The sequence below is a fragment of the Bos javanicus genome, chromosome 1 (assembly GCF_032452875.1).
Source record: "Bos javanicus breed banteng chromosome 1, ARS-OSU_banteng_1.0, whole genome shotgun sequence".
Classification (NCBI taxonomy): Eukaryota; Metazoa; Chordata; class Mammalia; order Artiodactyla; family Bovidae; genus Bos; species Bos javanicus.
Window position 1 is genome coordinate 87,592,024 of NC_083868.1, and position 12,691 is coordinate 87,604,714.

At 42.8% G+C, this 12,691-nt stretch overlaps 2 protein-coding genes across 3 annotated transcripts in view; one reads left to right on the top strand and one right to left on the bottom strand.

Moving 5' to 3' along the window:
* The window catches only part of PEX5L (peroxisomal biogenesis factor 5 like), a 331,590-nt gene that overhangs the window by 318,281 nt on the left and 618 nt on the right, over positions 1-12,691 (top strand). The gene's annotated exons all lie outside the window — the stretch shown is intronic.
* The window catches only part of USP13 (ubiquitin specific peptidase 13), a 131,459-nt gene that overhangs the window by 18,156 nt on the left and 100,612 nt on the right, over positions 1-12,691 (bottom strand). For both annotated transcript variants that reach the window (XM_061415126.1, XM_061415134.1), the window contains exon 19: positions 11,433-11,586. In XM_061415126.1, coding sequence (XP_061271110.1) covers positions 11,433-11,586 — 154 coding nt within the window. The remainder of the gene's footprint in view (positions 1-11,432; positions 11,587-12,691) is intronic.

Genomic DNA, 12,691 nt, shown 5'->3' on the forward strand with positions numbered 1-12,691 from the left:
GTACTACGATCATGTTTTCTTTGTGATTAGCAGTAAGCTTTTGATGTTCAACTACATGTTTTTCTTCCAGCAAATACTCCTATTAATATATACCTTGGCTCCTTCTTTAAGTCTTCAGAGAATTCCTCAGATGATACTGTCCTCAGTAGGTTCCCTGAATAAAACTTGCAACTTTCAGGTTCTGAGATTTTTCTTCTGCCAACACCTGTAACTTCCAGGAGTTATGAGCCTCATAGACACTAATTATACATCTAACTCAGCCATCAAATTATCTTTAAATATTCTAAAAGCATCTTTTCAGATGCTTTTGAATCAGTAATAACAACTAACTGGTTCCCTAATCAAAGAAAATCTGTCTATAGGTTCAGTTTTCATGTACCTGACAGTCATTTTACTTTTTTGAAAACTATAGTTCAACAACACATAATGACCAAAAGCAATGCTAGATTCAGGAGTGCAATTAATTTACATTTTATAAATCATTTAAGCATGTATATCTACTTAAAAAGCATGAGATTGTGAGGGCAGGACACATTATTTAGTCTGTTTACAAAGTGCTCAGAACACAGGGCTTCCATGGTGGCTCAGACAATAAACAACTTATCTGTCAATGCAAGAGACATGAGTTCAATCCCTGGGTTGGGAAGATTCCCTGGAGAAGGAAATGGCAACCCACTCCAATATTCTTGCCTGGAAATCCCAAGGACAGAGGAGCCTGGTGGGCTACAGTCCACAGGGTCGCAAAGAATGGGACACGACTGACAGCACACAGACAGCTCCCCAGGATACAGAAACACCAAAACCTCCCTGGAGCAAATACCAAGACCCCGGGTGCTCTGCAGCCTTTGGATGAGAAACCGAGACTGAATTTTCCAACTGAATCTCCCTAACTTGAATAATGTGTGTCATTACCCATCCGTAACAACAGAAGGGAAAATGTCATTCCCAACTTACCAGCATCTGACTCACAAGCATCCTACATCTGCAACCTCCCTACCTTCAACTGCTTGGTTTCCCTCATTTCTGCTCTGAGAAAAGACCCACAGTGTGTGCTGAGGGGCAAGGAGTGGATCTGGAGCTTTTAGAAAACTATTCAATTCCCAAAAAGAGAGAAAGGAGGATTTGAGTAAATCAATAACAGCTTAAAGTAACTGATAAGATGGACAGAATCTTAAAAGGTCTACAAATTGCCTCACCAACTCCAGCCAGCTCAAAATCACCAATCCACCTGGACTTCTCATTGTCATACTGCCTAAAACAACAAGTAGCAAAGACTTTCCTCCAAACTCAATAGTTCCTGGCCGTCTATACTTCAGTGTAAATTAGTTTAAACTTCCACAGTACCACTGAAAAGCACAGGTGCTGACTAAGGATGAGAAAGAGAACCCAGATGTATTCAGTGTGTGCGGCTTTTGAGGAGCCCACCGGGGCTTAGCCTCCCAGCTGCTGTGCCCTGCTCTACAGCTCCTATTCTGACTGCATTCCTTGGGGAGTTCTGAATGTTGGGAGCCCCACCATTATGTAAATGAAATGTCTCTCTGCTCTCCTTGCTGGAAAATTCTCAGCTGCAGGAGAAGATGTCTGCGCCATTAGAGCGATGTGGCTGAAGGAGCCGGAGCAGGTTCTGAGTAATCACAGCCTAATCACATTTTAATTACATTGGCAATCAGTGAGTTCTTCTAAAAAAAAAAAAAACAACAACTAAGCACTCATTAAGTGCAACACAGAAACAGAAATGATTTTGCAAATGGCAGGAGCCCAGATAGGTCAGACTGATGACTTGATTTCCCACTTCTTAAGAATTTTAAAAACTCAACAGAAAGTTAAGTACAGCTCTTAAGACAGGTAAGAGATGACCATAAATAGTCTTTTGAAAAATAGGCTCCTGCCTGTGTTCCAATTTAGAAAACTGGAAATAGGATGACTCAAGAGAGGGCAAAGGACAAAGTGCAGCCTTCAAAATCAGCCAGACCTGAATTACAAGGTGGTCCTACCACCAGCAAGTAGGTATCTTGTTAGCTACCACTTTCTCACTGTGAGGAGCCAGGAAAAATCAGTAAAGGAAATGCCTGGCATTTAGTAGACATTCAGTAAAGCACAGCTACTATTTCACCAAGTGTTGAAAGCACGAACCCTTTTAATCAAATTAGATAACATCATGCAATGATATTGCTTCCTCATTCAAAAAGATAACAACAGACATTTTTAATTAACATATTCCCTAAAGGAAGATTTTGATGCAAGTGCTTCTTTAATCCCAGTCACTGTTTCTCCAGTTCAAACCCCTCCCATGTCATTCTTTTCAGAGTTAACAGGCTATAGCGACAGCCCAGTAGCCAGGCTACTCCTTAAAGTAAGAGTAACCTACTCTTAGGTCTTCCCTTGTGACTCAGCAGGAAAGAATTCTCCTGCCAATGCAGGAGACACGAGTTTGATCCCTGGATTGGGAAGACCCTCTGGAGAAGGAAATGGTAACCTACTCCAGTATTCTTGCCTGGGAAACCCCATGGACAGAGGAGCCTGGTGGACTAAAGTCCATGGGGTCACAAAGGAGTCGAACTGCAAGGCTCCTCTGTCCATGGGATTCTCCAGGCAAAGAGAGTGGGTTGCCATGCCCTCCTCCAGGGGACCTTCCCACCCCAGGGATCAAACGCGCATCTCTTGTGTCCCCTTCATTGGCCGGCAGGTGCTTTACCACTAGCACCACCTGAAGACAGACCCTCATACTCTCAGAACCTCTGCAGAGAACTCTGGGACAAGACTCTTTCTGCTGAATTTTAACCTGGAAAGATTCAATAGTAAGAGGCATTGGCAGCCATCCTGTGGCCATGAGGGAGTGCCTGTTTAAGACTGGAACCAACCCTAAGGAAACAGAGGCAGACGATACACCCAGACAAAAGGTTTGAGTTCTGGAGTCAAGGGCATGCCCAAAGTCAAGTCTTCCTGGGACCTGCTAGCTTTTATGATACAACACATACCGTTTTGTTTAAACAAGTTTGGCTTAGCAATCCTACTACTTACAAAAGAACCCTGAAAACTGTTGTTGGTTTTATTTGATCTGTCTGTTTGGGCTCTCCATTTTGCTCCTCAATAGAAATTACCTAAACCTTTAAAATTTCCTCATTATCCTCAACTCAAATGTTCAAGCCAATTCACCAACCAAAATAAAATTTAAAAGCAATGTCTTGAGAATGTAAACAACTCACCTATAAAGAATACATATTTTTCTGAGTGGAACCTATGAATTCAATATAATTCTAATCAAATCCCTGCAGAAAGGCCAACTGCAAGATCAGGAACTTTTCAAAATTCAGGAGAAACAGTTTAGAAAATATATCAACACAAAATTGGAATAAAGATTTACTAAGCATGGCCTTTCCCATCAAAGCAAGACCCAGTTTCCCCTACAGCCAGGCAGTCCCTCCTTCATCAGGAAGCTTGCACAAGCCTCTTATCCTCATCCATCAGAGGGCAGACAGAGACAAAACCACAATCACAGAAAACTAACCAAATTGATCACAGCTTTGTGCATCTTAATGAAACTATGAGCCATGCAATGGAGGAAACCACCCAAGACAGATGGGTCATGGTGGAGAGTTCTGACAAAATGTGGTCCCCTGGTGAAGGGAATGACAAACCACTTCATCATTCTTGGCTTGAGTGTCCCATGAACAGTATGAAAAGGCAAAAAGATACGACACTAAAGAATGAACCCCCTAGGTCAGTAGATGTCCAATATGCTGCTGGAGAAGAGCAGAGAAATAGCTCCAGAAGAAATGAAGAGGATGGGCCAAAGCAGAAACAATGCCCAGCTGTGAATGTATCTCATGGTGAAAGTAAAATCTGATGCTGTAAAGAACAATATTGCATAGGAACCTGGAATGTTAGATCAATCAATCAAGGTAAACTGGAAGTGGTCAAACAGAAGATGGCAAGAGTGAACATCAACATTTTAGGAATTGGTGAACTAAAATGAATGGAAATGGGCAAATTTAATTCAGATGGACACGGGTTCAATCCCTGGTAGGGGGTGATCCCACATGCTTCATAGCAACTAAGCCCTTGCACCACAGCTACTGAGCCCATGTGCTGCAGCTGCTGGAGCTCCCTGCACTTGAGCCTGTGTGCCATGATGAAGCCACAAAGAGACGCCACCGCAATGAGAAGCCCGTGAACCACAATGAAGGGCAGCCCTCGCTCGCTGCACCTTGAGAAAGCCCACACCCAGCAACAAAGAAAAGTGAAGCCAAACATAGAACACAAAATGGGCAAATTTAATTCAGATGGCCATTATATCTACTGCTGTGGGCAAGAATCCCTTAGAAGAAATGCAGTAGTCCTCATAGTCAACAGAAGAGTCTGAAATGTGGTACTTGGGTGCAACCTCAAAAATGACAAAATGATCTCTGTTCATTTCCAAGGCAAACCATTCAATATCACAGTAATCCAAGTCTATGCCCCAACAACTAATGCCAAAGAAGCTGAAAGTGAATAGTTCTATGATGACCTACAAGACCTTCTAGAACTAACACCAAAAAAAGTTGTCCTTTTCATCATAGGGGATTGGAATGAAAAGTAGGAAATCAAGAGATACCTGGAGTAATAGGCAAGTTTGGCCTTGGAGTACAAAATGAAGCAGGGCAAAGGCTAACTGAGTTTTGCCAAGAGAACGCAAGGGTCATAAACAAACACCCTCTGCCAACAACACAAGAGACAAGTCTACACACGGACATCATCAGATGGTCAATATCAAAATCAGATTGATTATATTCTTTGCAGGAAGATGGAGAAGCTCTATACAGTCAGCAAAAACAAGACCAGGAGCTGACTGTGGCTCAGATCATGAACTCCTTATTGCAAAATTCAGACTTAAATTAAAGAAATAGGGAAAACAATAGGCCATTCAGGTATGACCTAAATCAAATCCTTTATGATTATACAGTGGAAGTGACAAATAGATTCAAGGGATTAGATCTGATAAGAGTGCCTAAAGAACTATGATGGAGGTTCGTAACATTGGTATAGGATGCAGTGATTAAAACCATCCCCAAGAAAAAGAAACGCAGAAAGGCAAAATGGTTGTCTGAGGAGGACTTACAAATAGCTGAGAAAAGAAGAGAAGCAAAAGGCAAAGGAGAAAAGGAAAGATATACCTATCTGAATGCAGAGTTTCAAAGAATAGCAAGGAGAGATAAAAAGCCTTCCTCAGTGAACAATGCAAAGAGACAGAGGAAAACAAAATGGAAAAGATTACAGATCTTTTCAAGAAAACTGGAGATATCAAGGGAGCATTTCATGCAAAGATGGGCACAAAAAAGGGTAGATACAGTATGGACCTAACAGAAGCAGAAGATATTAAGAAGAGATGGCAAGAATACACAGAAGAACTGTACAAAAAAGGTTCTAATGACCTGAATAACCATGATGGTGTGATCACTCATGTAGAGCCAGACATCCTGGAGTGTGAAGTCAAGCGAGCCTTAGGGAGCATTACTACAAAGCTAGTGGAGGTGATGGAATTCCAGTTGAGCTATTTCAAGTACTAAAAGATGATGCTGTGAAAGTGCTGCACTCAATATGCCAGCAAATTTGGAAAACTCAGCAGTGGCCACAGGACTGGAAAAGGTCAGTTCTCATTCCAATCCCAAAGAAGGGCAATGCCAAAGAATGTTCAAACTACCACACAACTGCACTCATTTTACATGCTAGCAAGGTAATGCTCAAAATCCTTCAAGTTAAGCTCAATAGTACGTGAACCAAGAACTTCCATCTGTAGAAGCTGGATTTAGAAAAGGCTGAGGTACCAGAGATCAAATTGCCAACATCGTTGGACCATAAAAAAAAGAAAGCAAATTTCAGAAAAACATCTATTTCTGCTTCATGGACTACACTAAAGCCTTTGACTGTGTGGATCACAACAAACTGTGGAAAATTCTTAAAGAGATAGGAATACCAGACCACCTTACCTGCCTCCTGAGAAACCTATATGCAGGTCAAGAAGCAACAGTTAGAACCAGACATGGAACAACGACTGGTTCAGAATTGGGAAAGGAGTACATCAAGGCTGTATATTGTCACTCTGCTTATTTAACTCATACGCAGAGTACATCATGAGAAATGCTGGGCTGGATAAATCTCAAGCTGGAATCAAGACTGCTGGGAGAAATCTTGATTTCTTCATATCACCTCAGATAAGCAGATGACACCACCCTTATGACAGAAAGCAAAGATGAACTAAAGAGCTTCTTGGTGAAAGTGAAAGAGGAGAGTGAAAAAGCTGGCTTAAAACTCAACATTCAGAAACAAAGATCATGGCATCTGGTCCATCACTTTACAGCAAACAGATGGTGAAAAAATGGAAACAGTGACTGACTTTATTTTCTTGGGCTCCAAAATCACAGTGGATGGTGACTGCAGCCATGATATTAAAAGGCAATTGCTCCTTGGAAGAAAAGCTATGACAAACCCAGACATCATATTAAAAAGCAGAGACATCACTTGCCAACAAAGGTCCGTCTAGTCAAGGCTATGGTTTTTCCAGTAGTCATGTATGGATGTGAGAGTTGGACCATAAGAAAAGCTGAACGCCAAAGAATTGATGCTTTTGAATTGTGGTACTGGAGGAGACTCTTAAAAGTCCCTTGGACTGCAAGGAGATCCAACCAGTCCATCCTAAAGGCAATCAACCCTGAATGTTCACTGGAAGGACTACTGCTAAAGCTTAAGCTCCAATACTTTGGCTACCTGATGTAAAGAGCCAACTCATTGGAAAAGACCCTGATGCTGGGAAAGACTGATGGCAGGAGGAGAAGGGCGACAGAAGATAAGATGGTTGGATGGCACCACCAACTCAATGGACATAAGTCTGAGCAAGTTTGGGGAGATGGTGAAGGACTGGGAAGGCTGGCATGCTGCAAGTCCATAGGGTCGCAAAGAGTCAGACACGACTGAGTGAGTGAACACCACCACAGAATATGTAATTCTGAGAAGTCACTAAACCAGAAACACGTATGACTATACGGAAAACCATATAGCTTCAGGGGCAGGAGAAAGGGGAGATGAAGCAAAGGAAAACATGTTTCTGCCAGAAAAACTCAATACTATAAAGCTACAAGGTATAATTTACAATACTTGAAACTGTCAAACAAATCAATAAAAAAAAATATCTAAACACTTCAGTAAAAATGGGCAATGGGCAAAGGAAGTGAGGAAGCAATTAACACAAGAAGAAAAACAACTAGGCAATAAGGATATGAAAAATATGAAGAGTCCTGGGCTGACAGCACTGCTGGGAAGGATGGGGAAAGGAGCTCATGGCTGTGTTTGAGGGGAGTGAAGCAATCACCTGTATTCACATCTCAAAACACACATTTGACTCCAAAACTTCACTTCCAGAAACTCACCCTAAAGAAATAATAAAGGAGGGCCTACCCTGGTGGTCTAATGACTAAGATTCCAAGCCTCCAAATCAGGGGGCCCGGGTTCAATCCCTGGTCAGGAAACTCACAATTAAGAAGAGTCGGCATGCTACTGCTAAAGAGTCAGAGTGCTGCAACTAAGACCCGGTGCAGCAAAGAAATAAAAAAATTTTTTAAAGTAACTTTAAAAAAAAAGAAGGGAGAGTTCAAGAATATTCATTACGGCATTATTTTTAACAAAAAAAAAAAGAAGGGAGTGGAGTGGAGGAGGGAAGAAATGAAAGAAACTTAAATGTTGAACAAATCTTTGTTACCTGGATAGAGACTGAAAGAAGCATTTGTTATACTTCTGTGAACGGAATTCACCCTTTAAGAATAATGTGTTATTTAAAAATCACTGCCAACACCTTCTGAATGTGCAAATAACCCTGTTATTTAAAACTCTTTCTGAAATTGTTTTTTATTTAAATAGCTAGCTGGCCTAGAATTAGGTATATATATTATGGTACAACTGAATATTAATATATGTTCAATGACCTGGATTTACATAATGTATACCCACAGCTAGGGAATGAGCAGGCTATAAAATAGCATGAATAGTGGCTATAATGTACACCACAGTGAAATATAGTCATTATTTTGTAATAACTATAAATGGAATATCAGCTATAAAAATACTGAATCACTATGCTGTACACCTGCAACTAATATATTGTAAATTAACTATCTTTCAGTATTTTAAAGATATCATGTATAGAATAGAATGCTATGTTTCTATAAATATATATTTTTATATTCATTTTTATTTTTTTGCCAAGAAAGATCTAAAAGATACACAAAATATTTAACAGTGACTGGGTTATGACTGGCTAGTAGGACTATAATTATCATTTTCCTCTTTTCATAGCTCTGAATTTTCTCAAGTGGCTAAAGTTATTATACATCCTTTTCATTGGAAGAAAAAATAACATAAATGTTAATTTTTGGAAAAGGAAAACAAGAAAAGTGACCAACATGTGTTCAGATGCTAATGCAGCAAAAAGATGTCACTCTTCCCCTTTCCTGTGGTTTCGGCCACAGAATGCAGCAGTCCACTGCTGGTTCCTCCAGGCGGCGCTCAGTGGAGGCAGCAGACAACCCCTGTGACCCCCACCACGTGGCATGCACTTCCTCATTCAGTCATTCATTTGCTCATCCCCTCCCATGGGCCAGACACAGTGCTGGAAAGGCTACTTGAAGAGCATCTGTTCTTCTACAAAATCCCACGCAGAATGCATTTGATGAGTTTGGGTGGTTTATGCATCTTTTATAACTAAACTTTTCTCTTCCTACTGCCCTTAGATTCTGCATATCCTCCGTGTGCTTTTTCATAGCGCATCACTGTCTCCTTCCCCACACTCAACCATAATTGCTAAGTTTGGAAGTGATGAGGAGTGAGAGCCACAGAGTTTGGCCCAGAGCACCTTTAAATTCAAGGGTGTTTAAAAACTTCATGAAATCCTATTCAAGGATGCGACTCAAAAACCAGGAATATGTGCAGGTCACTCTGAGTTCAGTAAGCCCGAGGAGAGATGTGGCTGTTCTGTATCATTAATGACCATCTCTGAGAGAGTGGTTGGTCCATCCAAGCTCCATCAGAAGACTGGAAACCCTAATATCAGACTCTCCCTCCCTCTGCAGCCAAATACCTTGGCAGCATTACAAGGGCCCCATCTTGTGGTTTATTCCTTCTGCAAGAACTCACCATCCTAAAGAAAAGTCCATTACAGAAAATCACGGAAGCAGTGAACCAATGGACACGGAACACATAATAAATCCTGCTCGTGAATTATTGAGTAACTTGTCCATAACAGCTTTTAATATTTTAGGCCAGGCAGTGATTTCCAAAAAGTAACACAAGCCCCTTTAGACAGGTTGGAAGTTGGGACAACTACAGCTCATCCTTTTTTTTATCTAGTCGGATTAACACAGTTTCAGTGAAGAAATACCTGTTTTATATAAAAGAAGAAGGAATTTCCCTCCCCCTCTCTGTCTCTAGAGCCTTATCAATGCACAGGTGTTAGGTCTGGTAAGACCATGAAGCTACATGTCATACCATTATAGGAACAAATGCTGTTACGGTGAATTTAATTAGATACAATTATTATTTTGTTGGTACTTTCTATGCACCGGACACCACAAGCTCAATAAAAGTGAAACGGCCTCTGTCCTCCACCAGCTCCCTGTCAGCTGGGAGACACAGGTATTTACACAACTAATTTTATCTCAAGATGAACCTGATACCTCTAATAAGAAAAGCAAACACCCCGTTACAGGAGCTACAGGCACAGGCTCTGCAGGCAGGCTGCCTGAGGGGGAGGGGTTCCGGTTCTACTTCTCATCAGCACAGCGAGCTTGGCAAGTTACTTTGCCCTCTCTGCCTCAGTTTCCTCATCTGCAGCATGGACATAATCCCGGTGCCCGCCTCACAGGGGTCCTGTGAGGACTAAACATGACATGAGAAGGACTGTTAATGTTGGTAGAATTGTCAGCAGCATGTGAGGTAAGGAGCGACTGATTACGATAAGAAGCTGGGGAAATGGCCCAGAGAAATGGAACCTGTGGCCAAGTTCTGAATAATGATGAGGATTTTAGCAAGCCGTGATGGGAAAGAAGAGGCAGTTTGCATCTAAGGATTAGTCTGAATGAAGGCCTGGGGGTAAGGAGAAGAGGGACGAGGACCACTGAGTGGTGTGGCTACCATACCAGGCCCATGAGCTGTAGGTCTGCGGAGTGCAGAGGAAACAACACCGAGACACGAGCTGGCTGGGACCTGACGGCAGGGGGTGCTGGCTGCCAGGCTCCGATCCTGTAGGGAAGGAGAGCCCGAGAGACAGGGTACAGAGTAGGCAGGAACATGGATTCTGACTTTGAATCTTGACTCTACCTCTGAAGAACTATGTGATCTTGGGCAAGGTTACCCAATCTTTCTATGCCTCTGTTTTCTTACCTGTAAAATGGGTGTGGTGAGGATTAAATGAGTGTCTAGGTAAAGTGCTTAGAGTCGTGCTCAGCACAGGGTGACACATGTAAGTGTTTGCTGATGGAGGGCACCAGATGCACCTACAGAAGTTCTTCCTGACGTGACAGCCCTTCAGAAAATGATCAGGAGGAGGTATGAGCAACGATACGGTCAAGGGTATAAGACTGCTTTTCAACTCTTCAAAAATGTTACCACGAAAATAACAGCTCTCTTTGGGACAAAAGTGTTCATGGCCTACAATGGAATTTCACCTCAAAGCATACAGCAAGTCAGAGCTGGTGCTAAAGTGAGGCGCACACATCAGGTGGCATCCCTGAGTCTGCCAAGACTCCCCCAGGTCACCCTGGCCCAAGAGAAGTGGCCAAGTGCACCATTTATGTGGAGAAGGCAATGGCACCCCACTCCAGTACTCTTTTGCTTGGAAAACCCCATGGACGGAGGAGCCTGGTGGGCTGTAGTCCATGGGGTCCCTAAGAGTCGGACATGACTGAGTGACTTCACTTTCACTTTCCTGCATTGGAGAAGGAAATGGCAACCCACTCCAGTACTCTTGCCTGGAAAATCCCAGGAACGGGGGAGCCTGGTGGGCTGCCATCTATGGGGTCGCACAGAGTCGGACACGACTGAAGTGACTTAGCAGCAGCAGCAGCACCATTTATGAGAAGCTGGGATCTGTGCTAAGATTTGAATGATGGCAGACTTCCCTAGTGGCTCAGACGGTAAACACGTCTGCCTACAATGCAGATACCCAGGTTCGATCCCTGGGTTGGGAAGATCCCCTGGAGAAGGAAATGGCAACCCACTCCAGTACTCTTGCCTGGAAAATCCCATGGACGGAGGAGCCTGGTAGGCTACAATCCATAGGGTCGCAAAGAGACACGACTGAGCAACTTCACTTTCACTTTAAAGATGTCAACATACAGGAGTGGGAGGGAAGGGCGTGAAGAGAATGTTCCACAACCCCTTGAGCAATCCCTGAGGCAAGAACTTACTTCCAGATCCATCCTTGACTCTAGGTCCTTCAGGTTTGGCCTCAGAAACGATGTTCGCATTGGCGTTATTCTCCATCTCGATCACAAAGTCACTGTCCTCCTCAAACTCAGGGTGGCTAAAGATCCAATCCAGTGCTCTTTCCAGGTTACTATTCTGATAAAACAAAATATTTTTACAATGTATGCTGTCCCGGGGCCTCATTATATCCTGACCGTTTGAACCAGGATGTCAAGCAGACAGGGCAGTAGGCCTAAATTCATTAGTCCTAAGTGGCTCTGAGTAAGAGGCTCTGACCCTGTCTATGAAATGCACTTTCCATGGACATTCTGCAAGTCTCTCAACTGAGGTCTGTAATTGGATTCGCTGGAAAACAGTTCAGAGCAGCAGGTCAGCATTCCAAAGCTATATCAGTCCTAGCTCAGCATTTCTGTGAGCTGATGCTGATAATGATGAAAGGCTGAAGGCCAAAGAGAATGGCATCTGTCTTACTGTGGCTCTTTCCAAAGCCACACTAACTACAATGCTACCTTCTCCACCAACTGCATTTTGTGCAGATAACCATGCAGGGTGGAGGGAAGCTAACATGGGTACCAGGTCAGAGCCTCTTCTCCTAAATGTCAGCAGAGTGATTGAACTGCAGCAGAGACAAGATTGATGCCATGATTAACGAAGACAACACTGGTTAGTTAAGTAACATTGTTTTAAACTGAACTCCATGTAATTCAAATCAATGGACCATAAAAGCATTTCCGTCAATCCCCTTTGTGACATTACTTGATGAGTTAAACAATTTGTTTAGATGTAGACAAAATCTTCAATTAAACAGTCAAGCAAGTAAAATAATTGGGGCATAAACAAGCATGCTGAGTATAACAAACTCCAGTTGAACATTTCAAGCATTTTAAAGGGAAACAGATTGTTCCAGCCAAACTGTCCGGAGCCAGCCGAGAGCCTCTGTGACCTCAGCAAGGGGCCCCATCAGAACCCAGTCAGGATGGCAAGAACTCGGGAGCAGATATCCACTCAAAAATGGATTGGTTCTGGTGGGTTAGTCACTAAGTCATGTCCAACGCTTGCAATCTTGATCCCTTGGACTGTAGCCCACCAGGCTCCTCTGTCCATGGATTTTCCCAGCCAAGAGTACTGGAGTGGGTTGCCATTTCCTCCTCTAGGGGAACTTACCAACCCAGAGATCGAACCCAGGTCTCCTGAATTGGCAGGCTTTACCACTTAGCCACCAGGGAAGCCCTCAAAAATG